Source organism: Strix uralensis, chromosome 2, assembly GCF_047716275.1.
Source record: "Strix uralensis isolate ZFMK-TIS-50842 chromosome 2, bStrUra1, whole genome shotgun sequence".
Taxonomy (NCBI): Eukaryota; Metazoa; Chordata; class Aves; order Strigiformes; family Strigidae; genus Strix; species Strix uralensis.
Window position 1 is genome coordinate 107,088,097 of NC_133973.1, and position 23,805 is coordinate 107,111,901.

Genomic DNA, 23,805 nt, shown 5'->3' on the forward strand with positions numbered 1-23,805 from the left:
CTTTTAGATTAAAATTACCTCTTTGATGTTAGTTTCTTATGGTTAAAAAAACTGGACTAGCTCTTAAGCCTGTAAATGTTTCTTCAGATCTGATGTAGAAGCAGCAAATGCCAGCTGAGAACAGGTGGGGATTTTTTAGTCTAGCTGGATACATGTCAGACCATCTGTGCAAGCACAGTACTCGTCTACTGGCTTTTGCATCGCTCTGTTTCATAATAGGTCTTTTTATGTAACTTACTTGTATTTGCACTTCAAGGCACGTCTAAGCGTCATCAGATAAGGTTAACAGTTGTGTTAGGAGATTCACTGGTGTATACTTCATTTGTTCTGCAGTAAAACTTTCATATTGGCAACAAAGTAACTTACCATTGAGTGAGGCTATTGTTCTATTATTTCCTGAATTACTAGAGAAACTAGCACTTCACAGTGTATTTGAAGCGCATAATGCTGCCTGGGAAGCAAATTTTTTTGAGGTCTTCCCATATATGTTTTTATGTCTTCATGTTTTCATTTTGAATAGGAAGGACACTCGTATTAGTAAATTATTGCATGTAGAACTCTACTGTTTTAGAGTAATTACTTAATATGGAAAAGCAAAACATTTTGATTAGCAAAGCATTGTAATTATAATGTACAAAGGAATCTTTCAATTGTGAACATGTTAACCTCCTTCAGATGTTTTGCTGCTGGCAGACTCTTGGGCAAGTTAAGTCATCTGCATGTACCAGCTTGCAATTTCCAGTTGTGCACATGTCCAAGAAACCGTCATAGCTGTATTTAGTGAGAATTATGTTTTTCTAGCTATTAATTACTGTGTCTAGTTAGTTTACATACTGTCTGTTTTAAACAGTGGTTTTAGTGAAGAAGTCCTGTATCATACCTCAGGCACTGCCCCAACCACACCAGCAAGTCCTTTGCTGATTAACGCTGGAGTTACTTGGTTATCCCTACAGTGGACAAAACCCTCAGGAACACCATCAGATGAAGGAATCTCATATATATTAGAGATGGAGGATGAGAACTCAGTAAGTTTAGAATACTTATTCTCAATAAGAAAATAGACTGTAATGTGTATGTTTGATTCATTATTGTATTAAGTGTAATAATGATTACTTTTACTAGAATACAAGAACTGTATTTTCTGAAATTAAGCCAGTAACTTGTCATCGCTGTGACCAACCCGCATAGCTTTCTCCTTTTTATTGTGACAGTAATCATTATTAGTGTTATTAAGCCCCAATCATGCAAAGACTTTTAAATTACTTTTAACTTTGTGAATTGACATGCGAAGGTTAAGCCATGTAAGAGCTGGATCATGAAGTGTGGTCCCTCAAGATGTCATTTCAGCCTAACCACCTTTGTTTTAAAATGAGTCCTGTTCTACCCTTTGAAAGTGTTAGGTACAATTTCTTTTGACACTGTATATGTTTTTCTTCACTGTTCTTTTCTACTCCTCTGATTGGAGAATGGTTAATTAATTTCCCCCTCTCCAAAAAAAAAAATCTTGTGTTTACAAAGTGAAGGTGAACTTATTACTTTGTCAGAGGAACATAACAATTACCGTCTGAAACAGCAATTTATTTGTATGAAGTATGTTACATGGTCTGGTCTGCAAATATAATGTTTCAAGTAATCCTGTTTGATTCTGCAGGGATATGGTTTCAAGCCAAAATATGATGGTGACGATCTTACCTACACAGTGAAGAACTTGAGGCGTAGCACGAAATATAAATTTAGGGTAAGGTTTTTTCATATATTTGGGTTTTTTTTTTTTTGGGCCAGAGTAGCTTGTGATTGACTCAGAAGTGGGGAGGACCTTTTTTAAGGAAAACGTGATTTGATGCCAGTTTCTTAAAATTTCAATATCTTAAAACTATTGGCTGAACACCTGCTTCATTAATCGCCTCTGCAGAAGAATAAGAACATCTACAAGGGCATAACACAGTTGTGGATATCTTGAAATTCCGGGTCATAAGTCAATGTTCTTAACGGTTGGGTTTTTTAATTTGGCTTCTGTGTTGCATATACACAGGTAATATTACTTAGTGTAGCTGTGGGGTTCTTTGATAGCCTCTAAACACATCTGAAAGTGTTGGGGTAAGGAGCAACTTTGATCGAAAAAACATTTGTCAGTGCTAGCATAGCCCTGATCCCAAGTTAGAAAATCATTCATATTACCATGGTGCTGAGCCCATTCTAGTAAGTCTTGTGGGCTGAACTCAATAGCTCAGGATGAAGTCTGACTTAACAATGAAGTTTTGGGTGTGGTTAGAAGCAAAAAAAAAGCATACTGTCTATGGAAAGGCAGCCAAATAGCCATTGAGGACTACAAGAACCTTGCTAGGACATGCAGAGATGCAGTCAGGAAGGCTGAGGATCAGCTAGAACTGAAATTGGCCAAAGATGTAAATAATGACAAGAGTTCTTCAGATACATGAGCAGTAAGCAGAAGCACAAGGAAGACATACATAGGCCCATTGCTAAACAGGGCAGGGAAGCAAGTTACTAATAATGCCAGTAAGGCAGAGGTTCTCAATACCTTCTTTGCCTCTGTCTTTACTGGCATAGCTGGACCCCAGAGCACAGGATCAGGTAGCTGTGACAAGGCATGTGTTGACCCACCAGTGGTGGAGGAAGGGCTGGGCTGTGGCCTCTTGCAAGGGCTCAACCCACATCAGTGTACGGGCCAGGAGAGAATCCACTCCAGGATGTTAAGAGAAGTGGCTGGCATTGTTGCAAGGCTACTGTCTATAATATTTGAAAAGTGCTGGAGATCAGGGGATATCCCTGACAACTGAAAGAGGGCAAATGTCATGCCCACCTACAAGAAGGGCCCAAAAGAGGAACCAGGAAACTACAGGCCCATTAGTCTTACTTCGGTCCCCAGGAAAGTAATGGAACAAGTCCTCCCAGAAACTATTATAAGCGAAATGAAGCAGGTGGTTGGGAAAAGCCAACATGAATTTACCAAAGGCAAATCATGTCTGATAAATCTGATCACCTTTTATAACAAAGTAACACTTGCAGCTGGCCTGGGGAGAGCAGTGGATGTTGTTTACCTGGATTTCAGCAAAGCATTCAACACTGTTTCCTACAGCGTTTTCCTGGAAAAACTGGCAAGACACAGACTGGATGGGTGGTCCGCAAGATGAGTAGAAAACTAGCCGACAGGCCACACGCAGAGGGTGGTGATCAATGGTTTTTACTCATGCTGGTGGCCTGTCAGAAGTGGGATCCCCTAGGGATTGATATGGGGCCCCATGCTGTTCATCTTCAGAAATGATCTGGATGATGGGTTTGAAAGCATCCTCACCAAGCTTACTGGTGACACCAAACTGAGTGGTGAGGTGGACATGTCAGAAGGAGGAGTCATCTTACAGAGAGACCTGGACAGGCTAGAAGGGTGGGCTAGCAAGGACAGTATGAAGTTCAACAAAGACAAGTGCAAAGTCAGAATAACCAAGGAGCCCAGTATAGGCAAGGAGCAGCTTTGCTGAAAGGGACGTGGTGATCCTGGTGGACAAACTGACTATGAGAATGCAACACTGCAGCAACAAAGGCAAATTGGATCCTGGCCTGCAGGGGCATTACTAGCAGAGATAAGAGATGTGATCATCCCACTGTATTCAGCTCTTGTCAGGCTGCACCTGCAGTACTGTGTCCAGTTCTGATCCCTGCAATTCACAAAAGACAGACAGACTGGAGAGGGTCCAGAGGAGGGCCACGAAGATGATCAAAGGACTGGAGAACCAGCCTGGTAAGGAAAGACTAAAGGGATTAGATCTTTTCTCCTTGGAGAAGAGAAGGTTTAGGGGGACCTCATCACAGTTTTCCAGTACTTAAAAGGATGGCTACAAAGAGGAAGGAGGCTCTCTCTTCATAAGCCACCACATGGAGAGGCCAAGGGGCTGTAGGTGCAAGTTGCACTGGGAGAGGTTTCATCTTGGTATAAGAAAGACATTTTTCACAGTGAGAACAATCAGTCACTGGAACAACCTCCCCAGGGATGTGGTGGAGCCCCCATCACTGGATGCTTTCAAGACACGATTGGACAGGGTGCTAGATCATCTCATCTAGGCTCCATTTTCCCTGAAAGGTTGGACCAGATGATCTTTCAGGTCCCTTCCAACCTGGGCTGTTCTATGTTCTAAGTCACTCTTGAACAGTTGTTTTGTTTTTGGAATAAAACTGAAGGTGTGTCCCACAGTATGAAGCATCTCAGAATAATCTCATCTGTCTACAAGGGGAGAAATGTCGATAGCTATTGTCTTGCATACACCTAAAATACCATTTCATAAGGAAGAATTGTGAACTGCTGAAGAACAGCATCTCTTTGCAATATGAAAGGTAGCAGTTTAGGGCATGGTTGATTTGTTTTGAGTTAACACTAAAACATAGAAGTACTTCTTTCCAAATGATAGCAGATATTTTGCACTTCTGAATATGATTACTTTCTTAAGCCGAAAAGGTTATGATGCAGATTAATATTACAGTACTTAGTGTTTTTTACATAACTTAATATTTAAATAATTAAAAATATACAGTGTATTCCAAGGACTGTACCAAGCTAGGACTGCTATGGCCACACATGAACTTAAACTAAAGAACAGCTAATTACCTTGAAACTAACTTTTGCAGGGCTTGATCAGTCTTCCTTTGAAAGTAATCCTACATGTTAATCCATATACATGACTAGTAAATATGTAGTTAACTTAAACATCCTAAGTTTTTCATTAAAATAAAAAAATCAATGTTTGTACCCTGTTTTTCTTAACAAAACAGTAAACAGAAGTCTCTGTTCACTCATTCAGAGGGCATAAAGAAGAAACAAACGTGTTAATCAGGTCTTTAATTTTTATTATACAGAGGAAAGACTTAATTAGTAGTAATACTCCTTAAGGCTTTTGAAAGAAGCTTTATAACCATTGGAAACCTTATTATAATACGTAAATGCTAACTGTGCATGTTTAACTTCATTTGAAAGGGCAAGGACAACCAGATGATTGTTAATCTTGTAAACTGTTTCGGGAGACTTAGTGTCTGAGAGACATGTTAGCCCACATTTCCTTTTCTCAATCTGTACTAACATTATTGCTGTCACTTTGATTCTGCTCATTTTTAAAACAAATATAAAGGCCAAAAAAATTTTTTTAGGTTGTTTAGTTTTTTGCTAGGAACAAATGGGAATACACAGTAAACTAACTGCAGACACAGCTAGAAAGTAAAGAATAGCAGCAATTTGTTTTTCTAGAATTACAGAAAACTCTAGGTTGGAAGGGACTTTTGGGAATCATCTGGGTCAAACTTGTGTAGAAAGTAGTGCCTTAGGTTAGGCTATTTAACCCTGTCCTAGCCCTGTTGAGCTGAGACTTCAGTATTTACCGCAAGAGATTTGACCACTTCTCTGGGCAGCCTGTTCTTAGGGTGATGAATTTACTTTCTTACATCCAGCTAGAATTTTCCCCACACAGTTTGTGCCCACTGTCTTTCTTCCTGTCATCAGAGATCCTTGTGAAGACAGTATCTTCATCTCTTCTGTGACTACCTTTTAGGTATTGGAAGGCTGTGATGAGATCCCCTCCCCAGTGAAACCTCTTTGTTCTTAGGCAGAATAAACCCAAGTTCTTCAACCTTTCTTCTGTGCCAGGTTCTCCAACCCTTTAATCATCATGCTGGCCCTCTTCTGGACTCTCTACAGTTTCCCAGTGTCTCTCTTGAACTGGGAGGACCAAAACTGGACAGCCTAAAAAGTGCTGAGTAAAGTGGTGTAAAATCAATTCCCTTGTTCTGCTGGCTAAATTCTTGCTGATGCAACCCATGAAACTGCCAGGATGCTTTGCTGATTCATTTGACTTGCTCTCCACCAGGATCCCAAGGTCCTTCTCTGCAGAGCTGAAAGAAGAAAAGCTGACTAGCCAGTCAGACCCCAGACTGTACCACTGCTGGGATTATTCCATCCCAGGTGCAAGACTTTATGTTTACTGTTGTCAAAACTCACATGGTTCTTGATGCAATCTTCCAGCCTTTCAAAGTCTGTCTGTATGGTGGATCTTCCTTCCAGCATCAATCTCTCTGCTCCTAGTTTGGTGTCACATGCAAACCTGAGGAGGGTGCATTCACTCTTGTCAACTAGATCAGTTATAAAGATACTGTATCTGACGTTGTATTGATTGCCGAGGAAATCCACTGATGAACAGCTGCCAGTTTGCCTTTGAACCATTAACCACTACCCTTTGAGCCTGGGATTCTCTCTGGTTTTCCACACCCTTCTTGTGGTCCATCTGTCCTGTCTGTGTCTTACCAGCTTGTCTACATGGATGTTGTGGGAGACCATGTCAAAATAAAATCAGGGTAGAATGATGTCCACAGCTCTCCCTTCATCTATTGAGCAACTTGTTTCATCATAGAAGGCACTCAGGTTGGTTGAACATGATTTACCCTTGATCATTCTAATCACCTTCTTGTCCTTCATGTGCCTGTAAATAACTTCCATGACAACCTTTGCTATAATTTCACTTGGGACTGAAGGGTTTATATCATCTTTGCTGTTGTTAATACAATTTATCCATAAAAACACTTTTTTTAATCTCTGAATGTATTTCCTTAAAAAAAGGTTCTGTAGTAACATGAGAGTGCTACTTAATTAATCCCAGTTATTCAGGTTTTTTTAGCAGTTAGTAAAGCACCACTCTGTGCTCTTAATTGCAAGAAAACGTTTTGACTTCAATGGGAAAGGAATTGCAATTAAATTTTAATACTTCCAAGTTCCTTCAGTGAAAGTTTAAAAGTGGCCTCTTTGCTGTATGTCTTTTTCATCACCTTTTGTTTCCATGCTTTTACAAAGGTTTTTCTCATGCGCATATTTCATTATCAATAAATTGCACAACTCCAATTAAAAAGGGTAGTCTTAGACTTATCTAATTACTGAGTATTTTGGATGGTTTTAAAGAAAAAAGTTTTCAGATCCTTGACTTGAAATAAAGTGGCTTGTACTATATTGAGCACCCAAAGATTCCATTAATGTCGCTGAGATTTGCATGTCCTGAGTACCTTTTACAGTCAGGCAACTCTGAAGTAGAAGCCTAAGTTTATACACCAACGTTTGAAGTTTGGGGGATATGGAAGGTTATTTGATTTGTGAAATAATTTTTTTTTTCTAGCTTCACAGTTACTGGAGAGGGTTAAGGATTTTTTTTTTCCAGGCAATTGCAGAAATTTTTAATTACAGTACAATGATCGTCTAACTATGGGGCTAATGAAAATGTAAAATGAAGGTATATAATAGCGTTAGTTCTTGTGATAATTTATTATGTAGCTATCTATCTAAGCATACATATAAATTAATTTGGCATTACTGTTGACAGTGAATAACATACCGCTAGCCAGTACGTTCTGTTTATAGTATTTTTTTATATGTTTACAGGTCATTGCCTATAACTCAGAAGGGAAGAGCAGTCCAAGTGAGACAGTAGAATACATTACTTGTCCAGACAAGCCTGGAGTACCTTCAAAGCCTGCAGTGAAAGGAAAAATTCATGCACAGAGTTTTAAAATAACCTGGGGTAAGATTGTTGTCCAGCTCTGTTTAGAGTACATCCTCTGTATTTTTTATATATATAAATGTATTATATATTTGTATATAGAAGACCAGATTTTACTTCAGTCAACTGAGCCATTATGATCCATTTTTATGGAACTAAGAGAAAAATATTGACTCAAAATACTTAGGGTGGCAATGTAATAGTGTAATTATGTAGGAAGAATAATATACAAATTGTAACAGGGACTGTTACTGCAGAGGACTACAATAATTAAAAAAACAGTAGTGTTAATTTGTGTGCTAAGAAGTTCTGTTTCTCTGGCACAAAAAGTAGATGCTACAAAATTCTGGTTTTTTTCAAAAGAGAAGATCCAAGTTCAACCTATCTCTTTGAAGTGTTCTGTTTTGATAGATAAATGCTTTTATTCACTAAGGATCTTGAGAAAGTTTTCCTTAGGCTCAGATGTTTTTTACCCTTATGCTGTGAAATAGGAGAAGGTGAAACAGTACTGTGTGGTGCAGTACTTTAGCAGAAAATGAAACAGCTAAAGGTTTTATTTATTGTCACAGGTAATTAAACTTCTTACCTATTTCTGTTTAACAGTATGTTTAATTCTTTTGCGTTAATAGTAAAGCTACTTGTAGAGTATAAGTAGTACTCGGAAAGTCCAGTCTTGCATCTTTCCAGAGTGCTTTGCTACATCAGGGCCTGATACTTGATCTTGTCTGGATGATAGGTAATGTATGAAGTTATTAGAAATAAGTAACTTGTAAATCAGAAACTATCTAAAAAATCTATTTATATATAAAACCTTTCATAGTCATTATTTTGAACAGTAATGCTCTCTTTTTTTTTAAATGAGTGATAATTAATGTGATAATTTTATTTTTCATCTGAAATAATTTGTTACCTTCCCAACCAAAAGTGCTATGTGCCATATAATAAGTCTCATTTTATTTAGCAGGTGCGATATGGTATGTAACCCTTGCCTGAAAGCCAATACCATTTCATCCAGCACATAGATAATGTAATGTTATGACAGCAGTAACCTTCTGTATTGGAGTATCATGTTGTCTTTATATTTGTCAAAAATGTTGGTCTTCCATATTATTTTATTTCTGCTGTTCTCTAAGTCACCTCTGAGAGTAGTAGGATTACATGTCAAAGATAGGTCTATAGGTTCATATCTTGTACATAAAATGAATATTATACCAGGGAGGATAGTGCACTCAATTTCTAGTGATGTATTAAAAATTTAAGATATTTAGTTTTCAGTGTAGAACTCCTGACTTCTGTTCTCTCACAAAATATTTAGGTTTTTGAATGGCTGTCCTTTAAATCATTTTGAAATACTCTTATTTGCAAATCAGTATGATAATCTTTTCCTGTCTGCAGTCCAAATTACGGGACCATTAGGATCTGTGTCCCTGAAACCATAATCAGGCAGCCTTCCACAGCACTTCAGACTGAGATGTTTGCTGTGGCACCTCCCAGGTGCCTGATTCACTTGTCACTCTTCATCTTTAGACTATAGAGTAGGGTTGTGAGCTGTCAGCTTCACATAATGGAGAATTTGAGTGATTTGCAGCTGTCCTGAACTAGGATGCTATGGCTAGCTAGGATGCTCTCTGTCTAAATAAACACCCATCTCCAGTTGGCTGTTGATTTTGCCTTTTGTAAATTTTTCCCAAAAGCTACAAAACCATTTAATTTACCTTGCTTAGTTGGAATATTGCTGTTTTTTACAGATCCACCAAAAGACAATGGAGGAGCAGCAATAAATACCTACGTTGTGGAAATGTCTGAAGGCTTAAATGGTAAGTATTTAGGAGCATATGTTGGCAGTCAGCTGTGTTCTTTTTTATGCATGTGTGCGCCTGTGGGAAGAGTAAAATGTCTATTGTGACAGGGGAAATTATCGCAGGGGACTGCCATTCAAGAAACAAGGATGTTGATGCTTATATACAAGAGGTTCTTTTTCTCTGGCTTAGAAGGAAGATGCCACAAAACTGTGTGTCGAAAGAGATGCTCCATGTTTAACTTATTAATTAGGTGTATTCTGGTTTAGAAATAACACACTGGAGACATTTTCGGGCAAGAAGACAGTGCCATGTAGCTTCATTGGAAGCGTGACAGATGAAAGAAAAAGTATTGCACCGTTCATCACTATAAAGGAGAGCAGCGATGCAGTTGGGATAACTGTTTCTGCGATTTGCCGTTCTCTCCTTTCATACAGAAGGGAAATTAACAATATCTCTTAAACTAGACATAAAGCTATTCAGCTAAATGAAAATGAAAGTTTATACTTCTCCAGTGCTGTGTCAGATTAAGACAGCACATTGTCCCCACATTGTAATGGCAGCCCTGTTGGGTCTCAGATGTGGTTCTTTTGATTCTTAGTCTGTCACTTTCCTTACTCCATCGCATGTCCACGTTAAGTCACTTTTGGAATGATTTACCCAAGCCTTTCATGCAGATTTAGTGAACTGTGCATCATGTTTTATTCCCAGTTCTCTAAATTCTGTGATGTATTGAGCTGTTGGAGATTTAATTAAAAGTCCCCAGGTTCCCTGCTTAATCTCTTCAAAAGAGAGAGAAACTGCTAAAAGAGTTTCTGATTTAAGAACCTGGCTGAATAGTAAAGAAAGAAATCAGTATTTCAGATGGTGCTGGGCCATTCAGGAATACAGGAACAAGCTGTATCAATTGTAAACTGTAGTTACAGTCTGCAAAAAGAATGTTGTAATTAAAAGTTTCTCTTCCATTGAAAATTTTGCTTTTGTACCTTTCCTATTTATTTGGTTATGATGTTTGAATGTGCTTGCTGGCCCAGTAATAACTACTTCATTAGAAGTAAATTTGCTCCTAGTTAACGTGTATACCAAATAAGGAGGGTATCTCACTTCAGGAGATCTACACAAATTTACCTATGAAACTGTCTTTATGAAGTGATTGGATCTTTTTCCAGGAAACTCAAAGCAAGCCTTAGATTATTTTTTTTTTTATAAACTTCAGGCACACACTTATTTAGGAAGCTAGGATGCCTGCTATGGCTGGTACTGGAGTGTGACAAGTACACCTTGGTTCATTGCACACTTTTTCTTAACCTTTCAGGAAACAAATGGGACACAATATACAACGGAGCTGCTAGGGAACATGTGTGTGACCGACTAAATCCTGGCTGTTCCTATCGCTTACGTGTATATTGCATTGGAGAAGGAGGACAAAGCATGGTAATATGAGCTAATATTTTTATTAAATAAAATTTCTCTCTCTTTAAGAAAATCTGGTCCAGTAATTAATAAACAAATACTGTACGGAAGTGCCTAACAAAATAGCCGTAATTAATACCTCAGACAGTTCCAGTACTAATGCACAGTGTTTCAAGTTTCTGCCCATTTCTTAAAGAAATAAATGTGAATATTCTTTTCTGATACTATATTTCGTTTAAAGGTATTTTTCTTATTTACAGATACTATGTCTGTTCTTGTGTGATATGTTGATAGAACGTAATTTCTTAAGGCCTAAGCCAAGACAGCAGTGTAAATTTAATGTTTTCCATGTGGTCAGTGTCTGAGCATCAAGCAGGCAGGGGAGGACAGTGTTTCCTCAGGCTTTACAGGGTTGTGCTCCGTAGTCTCTTCCCATGCTGTCTCAGCCACAGTCAAAATGTTTGTACTGCCCACCTTTTCAGTATTCCCAAACAATTTGGTGTGCTGTACTATGCTCCCTCATACACGCATACACACATACATACATACACAAACATACATACACACGCACTTGCTCTGTCACTTCTGTGGTGTAGTTCAGCCAAAATGTCAGGCTGTATTCTTCTCCCTTCTTCCCAGCAGCAAGTGTAACAAAGCCAGCCCTGGTTCTCTACAGAGTTCCAGCAGGGCTTCACTGTCAAGCTGATTTCCTGAAAATCTTAAAACCTTGCATTCTTGGTGTTTGCCATTTCTTCCCCAGCCCCCCTTTACTACATGAAATTCATGTGTTCTTCCTTCACATAGAAGTCTGCAAAGATAGCCTTGCCCACAGCCACCTTGTCTTAAGAATAAATCTGGACTCCTTCAGTGCTGGCTCAGCTGCAATGCTTTCCCTCTCACTGTAGCTCAGCTTGCTGTGGTACAGGGTGTTTTGTTGTACAGGATGTTGTTCAGGGTGGTTTGAGCCCAGGGGGCAACTGGGCACCTCGAAGCCACTTGCTCACTCCTTCCCCCTCAGGGATGGGAAGGAGAAAATACAACAAAAGTCAGGAATTGAGGCAAGGACAGGGAGGGATGACTCGCCAGTTATGGTCACAGGCAAAAGACAGACTTGTTAGGGGAAGAAAAAGAACATCAATTTAGTTCAACCACCAGCAGCAACACTTAACAAACAGAGGAGGGAAGTGTGAAGCATTACCACATCTTAAAAACACCTTCCCCCCCACCCCACCCCCCTTCTTCCTGGGCTCATCTTTGCTCCTGAATTCTCTACCTCCTCCTCACCAGCGACACAGGGGGCAGGGGATAGAGGTTGTGGTCAGTCCTGCCTCTCCTTCCTCCTCAGGGGGGAAGGACTCCTCACACTCTTCCCCTGTTCCAGCATGGGGTCCCTCCCACAGGAGACAGTCCTCCATGAACTTTCTCTGACATGAGTTCTTCCCACGAGCTGCAGCTCTTCCCAGGCTGCTCTGGCGTGGGTCCCTCCTGTGCATTGCAGTCTTCCCAGCACCAAACTACAACTGTGGGCTTCTCACAGAGTCCCGGCCACCTTCGGGTGCATCCACCTGCTCTGGCGTGGGGTCCTCCACAGGCTGCAGATGAGCATCTGCTCCACCATGAACCTCCACGGGCTGCAGGGGAACCCCACCACACACACAAACCCAGCGCAGGGGAAGGGGGAAGGCAGTAAACTTGTCCATCACCTAACCACAAGTGCATGTATGTCTTTGGAGATTTTTGCTCTGCCAACCTCCCACAGCCCAACCCCATTAGTTTAGAATAAACTTTATTTGAGTACCAAAGAGAAAATAACTTTCAGAAAGTCCTGATTCTTTCTGAAGGTGTCAGAAGTCAACAGAAGAATAGTAAAGAAAGATGTAATTAAACTTTTCTGTAGCTTGTCATGGACATATGCCTCCTGAGAAACATTCTGCTTTTTAAGCAGCATCAGTTGTTCTGTGCAACTGCATTTCAGAGGAACTGAAAAGCAGCAGAGCTTCCACTCCACTCTTTCTGGAACATATGTAGAAAGCAGTTGTGAAATGAGACTCTAAGATACATCTCCTTTGTAAACTAAAAGGCTTACCAACTTTGTACTTGTTCTGTATCATGCTGAAGCTAATAACCCTGCATTGTCTCTGAATCATTTCTGTCTGCATCCAGAATAGTCAGTGCCATCTGCTGCATATTGTTATGCTGGGTATTTTTGCACACAGTTCAAATCAGAGGTGGAAGTTTGTTGCACATTAAGTATTACTAAGCAATGAAAAAGTTGAAATCTCAGTTTTTTTAAATCTCTTCAGATTGACATTTCTTTGTTTTCTGAGAGGTTCTTGCACAGAAAGTATACAACCCTTAGAGTAAGGTTTTAGAAATCATTAAACTGCAGTTTGATGGAAAAGAGAATGAGTTTACATTGAACAAGTCATATTTTAAGCATCTATACTAGGTTTGTACTGATAATTAACCACTCTTTTTAGTTCTACCCCTTGCACATGTACCAAAACATGAAAGCAAAAGTTAATTTTGCATATTATGTAGTTGCTATAGCATGTTTTATATAGGTATTATGAGAAGTACATACCAGATCACTTAAGCATCTTCATGTATTTGAGGATGTAGTTCAGAAAATGGAAGATCCTGGTTTTGACTCAAGTATTTGCCTTTACTTGTGGCATAATTGATAGTGCTTGGTTTGGCCTAGATGACTTCATTAATCTGTCTTTCCTTTGTAGGCATCTGATTCTTTACTGGTGCAAACACCAGCAGTGGTTCCTGGTCCATGCCAGCCTCCAAGGCTACAGGGTAGACCTAGAGCAAGAGAAATTCAGCTACGCTGGGGTAATTCTATTACAACTATTAGTGAGTGTAAGGGATCCAAATGTGTTAATTAAAGAAGTTTTTCTTTCTTTCTTTTTAGGACCACCTCAAGTAGATGGGGGTTCACCCATTACCTGTTACGGTCTAGAAATGTTTCAGACAGAAACCGATGAACACAGAGAGGTTTACCAAGGCTCTGATGTTGAATGCACAGTAGGCAGCCTTCTTCCAGGGAGGATGTACAACTTCAGACTGCGAGCAGCTAACAAGGCTGGGGTAAGGAGGCAATCTGAAATTAAATTAGTTGCAGAGACGGCAATCACTGTTAAAGATCTTCTCTTTTAAAAGAAGCATTTAACTAATTTTAAAATGAGGATTTCCTAATGTAGAGCCATTTGATTCACACAGCTTATTGTTGGGTAGGAACAGACAGTTAAACATCAGTTTATAATAAAAGGGGGTTTAAGATAAAGGGAAGAGAAAATAGCTAATTATGTCTTATATCTGAATAATAACATTGGGAAATGGTTAGGAAATGCCAAGTACTTTATCAAACCATTGTTACAACTTTTATATTCTCGTGTGAAGTAAGGTAGCAAATTATTTTCGGTATATAGCTTTGTAAAATGATTGACCTTTGTTTTTACAGCTGTTGGTGTTCTAGAACATAATGATTAGCGTTTCCTGACTCTTTTTTTATATTTAGTTTAACTTCTGAGTACATTGTTTTATCAGATACAAGAATATTTTCTCTATTTGGGGTATTAAATGTGTTTAAATGAATTGTTGCTGTAGAACAAGCTTGATTTAATTATGTATCCAAAGTCCTGATTTAAAGACAGAGAGGCAGGGCTGCTTGCATTTGTTCAGTAACATTCTCTTCATAAAAACTCCCATGACCAGTTGACACTGTAGGGAGATCTGCAGCTTAAGGCTTTAAAGCACTGACCTAACATTTTACCCTCGCCTCTGCAAAGAGTGTTTTATAGCTCAAGCATTTTTTGAATCCTTTATTTATTTTAGATAGATATAAATAGGCGGTTGCAAATTGTGTTCAGTTACAGTGCAGCCATCATGTAACTTCAAAAGAAGGATTTGGATAGCACTTTCCTGTTTTTCCTGAGAGTTTGAAGTGTTAAATTTATTCCGATTGCGTTTGTTATAGAGAATAGTCTTGCAGCTATTCTGGAGAACAGTCAGATACTGAAATAAATCCTGAATGAACAATCACAAAGGTTTAATTTATAAGGAAGTTATACAAAGTTTCAGGCTGCTATTGTATGTTGCTACTATGGTAAACTGTTATTTCAAAAGTAGTAATTTTATTTTTACAAATTAGTTGTATCAACTCCCTTTTTAATAGTTTGGACCTTATTCAGAAAAATGTGAAATAACGACAGCACCTGGACCACCAGATCAGTGCAAGCCCCCTCAAGTGGTGTGCAGATCTGCTGCATGTGCTCAGGTGTCGTGGGAGGTAAGAATGCCATGTTACACCTGTCTTAACATGATTGTCTTCTGCATTTTAAAGTTCAACTTCAAAAAGCTTAAGACTGTATTTTAATCACATTTTTAAACATACTTACCTGATTATCCAATACTTGGTAGGTAGAACCTTAAAAGTCATTCATCATACCATTATTTGACAGCTGTAAGTTGGCAGCCTGCAGGTACTTGAGATCTTTCTTTTAAGAGTTTTGCCACAACTGCTGCACTGCATTTCTGAGTGATGCAGGCTCTTCTTAAAAATTTTCTTTAATGTAGTTACCTTTCCTCAGAGCGAATATATCCACATAATACAATAGATTATTGTACATTTGCTGGTTTTATAAGCTGATTTAATTTTATGTAATTACATCAGTAATAATATAGCAAAAGCCTCACAGACTTCCTATAAACCCATAATATTTAGATATCTGATTAAAAAAATGCAATAGATAAAAATTAAGCTTGGAAAAACGAAGATTCTATCTGGGAATACTGTTTAAACACAGCTTTTCAGTGGCTTGAAATGGAGTAAAGTATCTGAGTTAGAACTGTACAGAAACAAAAGAAGGAGCTATTTTACCTGGAAGGTAAAGTTCATGCTTCCTACTGGGTATGTCAGAGGAGCTCGCCTTCATTGTCTACAAGGCAAAGCCTTTTGAAGAAATCTTTTGCAGTGTTCAGGTAGGATTAATTTGACCAATGTTAGATGTCTGCTTTATATGGAATCACAGAGTAATTAAGGTAGGAGTGGACCTGTAGATGTCATTTAGTTCAACCTTCTGTTCAAAGCAGACCTAACTTCAAATTTAGGTCAGGTTTCTCAGGGCCTTGTCCACTCAAGTTTTACTTATCTCCAAGAATGAAGATTCTGCAGCCTGGTAAAGATGTCTCTGGGCAAACTCTATCGTGCTGTAGATTTTTTTTCCTTTATGTCCAGTCAAAATATCTTTTATTGCAAGTTGACTCTTGCCTCTTGTCTTGCCACTATGCCTCCTCCAAGAAGAATCTGACACCATCTTCTTTGTACCATCCCAGTAAGTAATTGAAGGCAGCAGTAAGATCTCCCCTTAACCTTATCAGCTTAATGTCAAACAAACCGTACCTTTTTGTCATGTGTTGCACTCCCCCATGGTGAGCCTCCACTGGACTACTCCAGTATATCAATGTCTATGTTGTATTGAGGAGTCCAAGATGGGACACAGTGCTGGAGATGCAGCCTCACAGGTGCTGAGTAGAGGGGAATCATTACTCCTTTTAGCATTCTTGCTGTTCTTTTGCAAATACAGCCAGTATGTAGTTAGCCTTCATCCGACATACATTGTTGAGTCACATTCAGCTTGCTCACCAGGACAAACAGGTTCTTTTTTGGAAAGTTGCTCCTTAGCCTGTACTGTTTTAGCCCAAGTACAGGACTTAGCATTTGTCTTTGTCTTAGTAGAACTTCCTGAGTTTTGTATCAGATCCTCCTTGTTGAAATTCCTCTGGTAGCCATACCTTTCACCATATTAAACACTTCCCACCGATTTGTTGTCATCCCTTAACTTGTTGTCTTGGATTCCCCTACTTCTGTTAAGGTGAACTCTTCTAGCAGTTCTACAGCAGCATCAGCAGTACCATTGAGAAATTACTCCATCTTCAGTGACAGTTGCACAGCCATCTACAGCTGCATTAGTTCTCTGACCAAACACATATCACTGTAAATTAGAGAAGGGAAAAGGAGTCCCTATCAATCACAGCTCAAGAGCATCAAATGTTATCCTGTGAAATGCTGTTTGTATTCAGTCACCTATCTTCACATAGCCTAATGCTAAAAGTAGCAAATACTTTTATTTCAAAAGAAGGGGAAAGAAAAAAGCATGCTTTGGAGCAATTATTACCTGCACCTCAGTGTGACTGCTGTCTTGGTCCAAAACACCAGCAGCATTTTCTTCTGTTTTCTTCACGATTTAGAAATTTTTTTTGTTAACTTGGGGTGGGGTTTTTTGCCTTTTTTTTTTTTTTTCTTTATTACTTCACTGACTGCTGATATCTTTCCATAGTTTCATGTCTTAGTCTGGCACTGATACACGTGCTTTTAACTGCACTTCAAATTATTATTTCTAAGGAGTATGAAAACCATTCAACTCCCAAACATGGGAGGCTAAGTTTGGCTTCCTAGGGCAGGTAGTGAGGAAAAACAGACTCCTGGAGCAGGTATTTCAGTCCATGTCTGTGTTGTTGCTTACGTGCCTGTCTCAGTTGCTTCACAACTTTATCTTGGAAAAAGACAAGAGTGCAAATTCTCTGCTTCTCACTATGCTTCCAACCTAGTTTCCATGCACAGGAGCCTTGATGTGCTCCAAAGGAGGAGTCCTTTCATCTGTAATGTGAAGACACTAGCACCGGTGTGCTTTTACATATTGTCATCCCTGTGCTATAGACCCAATCAGTGAAAACTCCAGTACCCTAGATCACCCTCTCAAGAAGACCATCTCTTGCCATTGGTCATTCAGGCTACTAAGCTAAATGCTGTGTGCTAAATGATCTCTGTATTTAAGCAAGTGAAATCACAATTACTTACTTTGTATGAAGAGTCTGCAACAGGAAGTAGCGTTTTTAAAGTATAGGTGAGCCAAGGCCAGTGATGAGTTCTGATTTACTTGATTGTACTACATGAAAAATCAGCAAAGAAATGGGAGGGTAACATTCCTGTGAAAAAAAAAATATAGATATGGTGACTTTGGTTGAATTTTTTTTCAGTCAGTGAATTTAACTTCTAACTATTTGTATCCATTTTAAAGGTTCCAGTGAGTAATGGAGCTGACATTGCAGAGTATCGACTGGAGTGGGGCGGTGTGGAAGGATGCATGCAGATCTCCTATTGTGGGCCCGGGCTCAACTGTGAAATGAAAGGGCTTTTGCCTGCCACTATATACTATTGCAGGGTTCAGGTAAAGATTTAAAACTATTGTTAGTGAAATTTGGAAACGGGAATCGCCCCTGCCATAAAGACATGGTCTGCTTTGCATTTGCAGGCAGTGAATGTTGCAGGTGCAGGCCCTTTCAGTGAAGTGGTGGCATGTATGACTCCAGCCTCTGTACCTGCAGTTGTGACTTCTCTTCGGGGACTAAGTGAAGATGAAGTTGAAAGTCCACACTATTCTCCTTCCACATGCCTTGCTATAAGTTGGGAAAAACCTTGTGACCATGGATCTGAAATCCTTGGCTACAGCATAGACTTTGGAGACAAGCAGCCAATAACTGTTGGGAAGGTTCTGACCTATTTTATAGATGGCTTACAGCCAGATACTACCTACAGGTACGCCATGCACGGCTACTTGACAGCCTACTCTTTCTTCCACAAGAGCAGATTCTTTATTTGTTGGTCTCCTTGTATTTTTGTGTACTCTGCATTACTCTCAGAGGAGCATTAGTACATAGCCATGGAGCAAAAGGAAGCTTTGTAATGATGATCATCACAAATAGATGAGCTGTGCTGTTATTATTTTCTTTCAAGAACAATTTATGTTAGTTTGTTTATTGTGGTATCGTTGTATCTGCCTGGTTAATGCTTAGTTTCACTGATTTCAGATTGCAGATTCAGATTCATAACTAGTTTTTGGACTGGTTGCTTCATAGATAGATGGCCTCTAATCTGTTTGACCAGATAAAATCCATCCAAAGAAGGACCATGTCCAGTCTTTACTGACTGGATTGTCTGATCTAATGACAGCTCATCGCAATTGCAATGCCTGTTCTGCAGAAATAGCAAGTATTTGGGTGGCAGTCAGCATGAAGAATATCAGTTTGAAAATCTGTCAATCAATTTTAAATCTCTTTTAAAGAATTTTAGTTGCTAAAATCATCCTTTATGTTTGGCCTAAGGGTTACTGAAAAACATAAATGTAAAAATCAATAATTCTGCCTGAAGGCCCTCTACATTCCTGTTACAAGCACGTCCTCAGTGTTAAAACTTAAAGGAGAGTGTCAGTCCCACTGAAGTTGGAATTTAAGCCCACACTGATTTCAGTATATTTAGGATATCTTCTGGCTATGAAGTTTTCTGAATCGTTAGGGGTTTGGTTTTACTTTTTTAATGCTGTATGTAAGACAACAGTGTTTCTGTGTGCCTTATAAGTAACAATAACACTGGCAATTTGAAGAGACGTTGCTCTCTGTGTCAACAAACTGAAAAAAGAGCAGCTTCTATTGCAGAGATACTTCTGTACTTCTACCCACAAAAGTGATTTTATAGAATACACTGTGAACCCTGTGGAAATAAAAAATTGCATATATTAACCTTAGTTCTGTGCTATAACAAATTAGCATAATGTTAAATATTACTGTAGTGAAGGAGAAATATTTATTCATAAGCCTGCACACACATTTGTGTTTCAATATTTTGAAATGTGTGGTTGATTGTTTCAGAATTTAATTATTGTGATTACCCTTTTTTCCAGTTACCTGGATACTATTTTAGACAAGCAAATCTTATTCTGCAAAATAACATTAGACACACTTTGCTCTCTATGGCTACCTGTGAGATACGTAAAAAGCCTCAGATTTCTTTGTTTTCTGTTTTTTCCTTCTAGAAATAAATTTCTTGGCTACTTCTTTTAATTCCTACGTGTAAACCCAATGCCAGCATTGGTTTCCATGGAGTATCCAGGGGAAAAAATAAAATTATCCCTGACTTTCAAGTTCTGCAAACCCCCCTCATCCATGTGTCCTTTGACTTCTTTTTGTTTCCCCCTCTCCCTTTCCAAGCAGACCCAAGATGGTTTGTGTTTGCAGGCACCCAGAGACATGTTACCAGTGAAAACAGCAAGAGAGGTGGCTGGGCACCATCACTTTATTTTTTACATGAATTAGATCTGTTCCAAAAAGCCCTTAAAACTTCGCTGTAGTCATCCTTGAACTCACCTGATACATAGCCAAAGATACGGATTCACCTCTTCTGGGGGCAGGTTTTTTTATCTTCCCCCATCTCTCCAGTGTGGCTATCAGAAATGTTGGTACACGGCCTGTGGGGTCAGGAAGATGAACCGCTCTTGAAGTAGCTGATAGAGCTTTTGCATCTTTTCACTAATGTGAATGATGCAAATATGCTAACATATTTTTATTTTTAATCAGTCCAACTCCTTAAAATGTGGCAAGGAAAATGACACTCCTGCATATTCATGACAATCTATCAAAGCATAATATTGATAAAAGTCTTCATTGTAGAAAGTACCATCTATTGGTACCGTTATTCTCTCTTGAATATGAATGCTGGAAATGACCAGTTATTTTTTAGAATCTAATTTCAGATTAACTGATTCTCTCTTTTTTCAAATACTAGAGTGCGAATTCAAGCCCTGAACAGTCTCGGAGCGGGTCCTTTCAGCCACACCATAAAACTGAAAACAAAGCCTCTCCCCCCGGATCCACCTCGCCTAGAATGTGCTGCATACAGTTCTCAGACTCTCAAGCTGAAGTGGGGAGAGGGAACTGCAAAAGCATTAACTGACTCCGTTCAGTACCACCTTCAAATGGAGGATAAGAACGGAAGGTTGGTTTTGGCATCACTTTAATCTGCCCTGTATCGCTGTGGTCTGATGCTTGGGAGATGGCAGCAAAGGGCAAAATTCCATACGCTTTGCTGAATTTACAAGAGACATAGGAGGTCATCTCGTCTGGCAAGGCAAGAAAGGCTCTAGTGTTCTGTGCTGGGAAGTACAAGATTAAAAACTTTATAATTTTTTATTTACAGTTCAATGTGAAGAGTTTAATGAAATGTTCTGTACCAGCACACTTTTCTCTCTCTCACGTTTGGTTAAGTATTTTGTTGAAGTATCAAGTCTAATCAGTCTTGTGGATTTTACATACTTAATATTGGAAGGGGTGAATTCTGTACTCTCTGTTGTCTTTATATGCAATTATTTTTAGTGGAAAATAAACTCATGTAGTACAAATAATTATTTTAAAGGACCCCTTCTCTCATGTTAAATCGGAGTGTAAGCTGAGATGGTACAGCAAGTAGCCTTGCCTAAATGGTGAAATGAACAGCATTGCTACACTCTGTACCGTGTCTGAATCTCTTGAGTGGCTTTAGCTTGACAGTGAGACAAAATAGATCTGCTAGGTGAAATTGCTCTGCTGCAAGGAGGAAAAGAAATTAGATTCTCAACTGGAAAGAAATTCATTGCAATTACCAAAGACTAGGTCATGTGCAGCTACCATCTGTTTTAAATTTAAAAGAAAAGTCAAAAGTAAATGATAACCCCTGCAGAAAGAGCTAAACTTGTGCTGTGTCCTGGGGATGCCAAAATTGAAAATCAAATGAGAGCTGCCAAGATCAGTCTGTGTAAGAATTACAACATGAAGGAGAGTGGCCAGCCTACAAAGCTCTCAGAATGGGGCTTGGTGTGCACTACAAGTGTGCCTCTGGCCTCCTGTGCAGATCTGAGTGAGCTTCACCCGTTGCCCATCTTTGACGATGATGTGCAAAAGCAGTTGGATCCATGAGCCTTTCTTAGGCATAATAAGGGAGAGTTGCAAAGGAACAAAAAGCTAAAATCTAGTTACCTATTTTTGAAAAGCTAAAGATGTTGGGGCAGTAGATGCCCAAACACAGCTCATTGAGAGAGAGAACTGCTATCCTTTTTCATTGTTTCAAGCGCAGAAGTGTTTCTGAAAGGGCTTAGGATCATTTTTGCCAAGAGCTAATATGTAGTACTCTGTGTAGAAGATATTTTTATTTCAAAGACGTGAGGAATAAAAACTTGGCCCTGGAAAACAAGCTTATTGATTTATAGTAATGACAGAACAGTGTTTAACTCTGAAATAAGTATTTCTGGGCTTCTTATTAGATTCTGGGAAATCATGGGAATAGATTTCCAGACAATACTGTAGCTACTTCGGAAGTCCTTTTCTGTGTTTAAAATAAGCTACTCTTTCATTTTCAGGTTTGTATCCTTATACAGAGGGCCATGTCATACATACAAAGTACAAAGACTCAGTGAGTCAACATCATACAAATTTTGTATTCAGGCATGTAATGAAGCTGGTGAAGGTCCCCTTTCCCAGGAATATGTTTTCACTACTCCCAAATCTGTTCCAGCTGCCTTGAAAGGTAAAGGTCCTTTTTTCATTTGGGGGTTGGGAGGATGGCAAGTTGGTTTTGGTATTGTGTTGCATTTGGGGTATTTGGAATGCTAAGCCCTTTTCCAAGTGCAGGTAGGTATAGTAGGGGAATGCTCCTCTCATGTAATTGCCTAAAGCCTAAAATACTCACTCCAAAAATGTATTCTTGGACATAAGAAGGCTTGTACTTAGAATCCTTGCTTACGAGGAGAGAGTGACCAGGCTGTTAGAGTAATTTGAGGTGAAAGTTCTTCCTAGCACGTTTAGAATAATTGTAAGCATAGCAGCTTTTTTTGTGTGTGATTTGTTTTTTATGTGAATTGTTAGCTGTCGTTCCAAAAACCATTGTAGGCAGAATACATTTGAATCTGATTCTTTTGTTTCTCTGAGACAGAATAGCAGATAGAATACAGAATTTTACAAGTCGTTAGAATATAAGGATAAGTGATGGGGAAAGCGGAGCTAGCTGTCACCTCTGTGTTTTCTTCCATCAGCACCAAGGATAGAGAGAATAAACGATCACACTTGTGAAATCGCGTGGGAGGTTCTGCAGCCCATGAAGGGGGATCCAGTTATCTACTGTCTTCAGGTCATGGTGGGAAAAGACTCAGAATTCAAACAGGTATGATGTGTTTAAGTTAATTGTATTTTTCTTCAATTAGTATTTGTGATAACTAGATTAAAGATTATTGTGTTACAGTATGTTTTTAGTTACCATGCTAACTTCTGGTTACTAAATAGTACAAGGCAGTGTCTCCTAAAACCATTGTCTTAGAGAAAAGAGATTTAAGTAATATAAATATTGCAGTAAGTTGCAGCCTCTCTGGGTTGCACTGATGTTTACTAAATACAGCTTGACACCTTAAGTGGTGAGGAAATTGTCCACTAATGAGAAGAACTGACAAAAAAACCCATTCACCCAGAGGCACAGAATTGAGAATTGAAAGAAAAAGAACAAAAGGTTCTCTTTGCACTGAGAGCTGTTTGAAGGCAGTAAACAATATTATAAGAGCTTTGGTGTTGTCAAAGTCATACTTCTGTACAAAGAACTACAGATAGGAAAGACCCCTACTTATCCAACGCAGACATTCAGGTGTAGGGAAACATTTTTAATATAATTCAGTGATTAGTTTTTTTACCATAGGACCATTTCAGTAGTAGGGCATGCTGTAACCACAAGGGTCGAGCAGTTGAGAGTGTGTTTTAATTTCAGGTTTGATTATCCAAAGATGCAGTTCGAAAAGCCAAGCTACAAATTAGTCTGCATTTAAAAGAGGATGTGCAGCGCTAATTTTGCTTCCCTATAAACTGCCTGATAATTGACATGAAATTAGAGTTGGAAACTCTGTTTCACACTATTAAACAAGCAGGTTTCCTTATAGAAAGGAAACACAATTAATTCTGGTATATTATAATTTTGTTATAGGTCAGTATTAAATAAGTTTTGCCTGTGCTTTGGTAGATTATAGACCTTAATATTTTCATAATTCATAACTTTTAGTGTAGCACTATGTTTGTTATGTCCATTTGTTAAATCTTTCAGTAAAAGATGAACCATAATCCAGGGTGTTTGTTATCTTGCCATGTGAATTTTCTTTATTACAACTTTAAAATTGTAAATGCAACATTAAATATATGAG

The 23,805-nt window shown here is 38.9% G+C and overlaps 1 protein-coding gene across 8 annotated transcripts in view; it reads left to right on the top strand.

The window, feature by feature from the left end:
* FNDC3A (fibronectin type III domain containing 3A) overlaps positions 1–23,805 on the top strand; it is a 125,402-nt gene that overhangs the window by 97,352 nt on the left and 4,245 nt on the right. For 7 of the 8 annotated variants that reach the window (XM_074859687.1, XM_074859690.1, XM_074859688.1 and 4 more), the window contains 13 exons: positions 851–1,025; positions 1,652–1,738; positions 7,424–7,562; positions 9,290–9,358; positions 10,656–10,774; positions 13,489–13,594; positions 13,674–13,849; positions 14,937–15,050; positions 17,842–17,991; positions 18,076–18,359; positions 20,382–20,591; positions 21,988–22,154; positions 22,660–22,787. In XM_074859687.1, coding sequence (XP_074715788.1) covers positions 851–1,025; positions 1,652–1,738; positions 7,424–7,562; positions 9,290–9,358; positions 10,656–10,774; positions 13,489–13,594; positions 13,674–13,849; positions 14,937–15,050; positions 17,842–17,991; positions 18,076–18,359; positions 20,382–20,591; positions 21,988–22,154; positions 22,660–22,787 — 1,924 coding nt within the window. Of the gene's footprint in view, positions 1–850; positions 1,026–1,651; positions 1,739–7,423; positions 7,563–9,289; positions 9,359–10,655; positions 10,775–13,488; positions 13,595–13,673; positions 13,850–14,936; positions 15,051–17,841; positions 17,992–18,075; positions 18,360–20,381; positions 20,592–21,987; positions 22,155–22,659; positions 22,788–23,805 lie in introns of those variants that run through there. The other variant, XM_074859693.1, reaches the window with a different exon arrangement.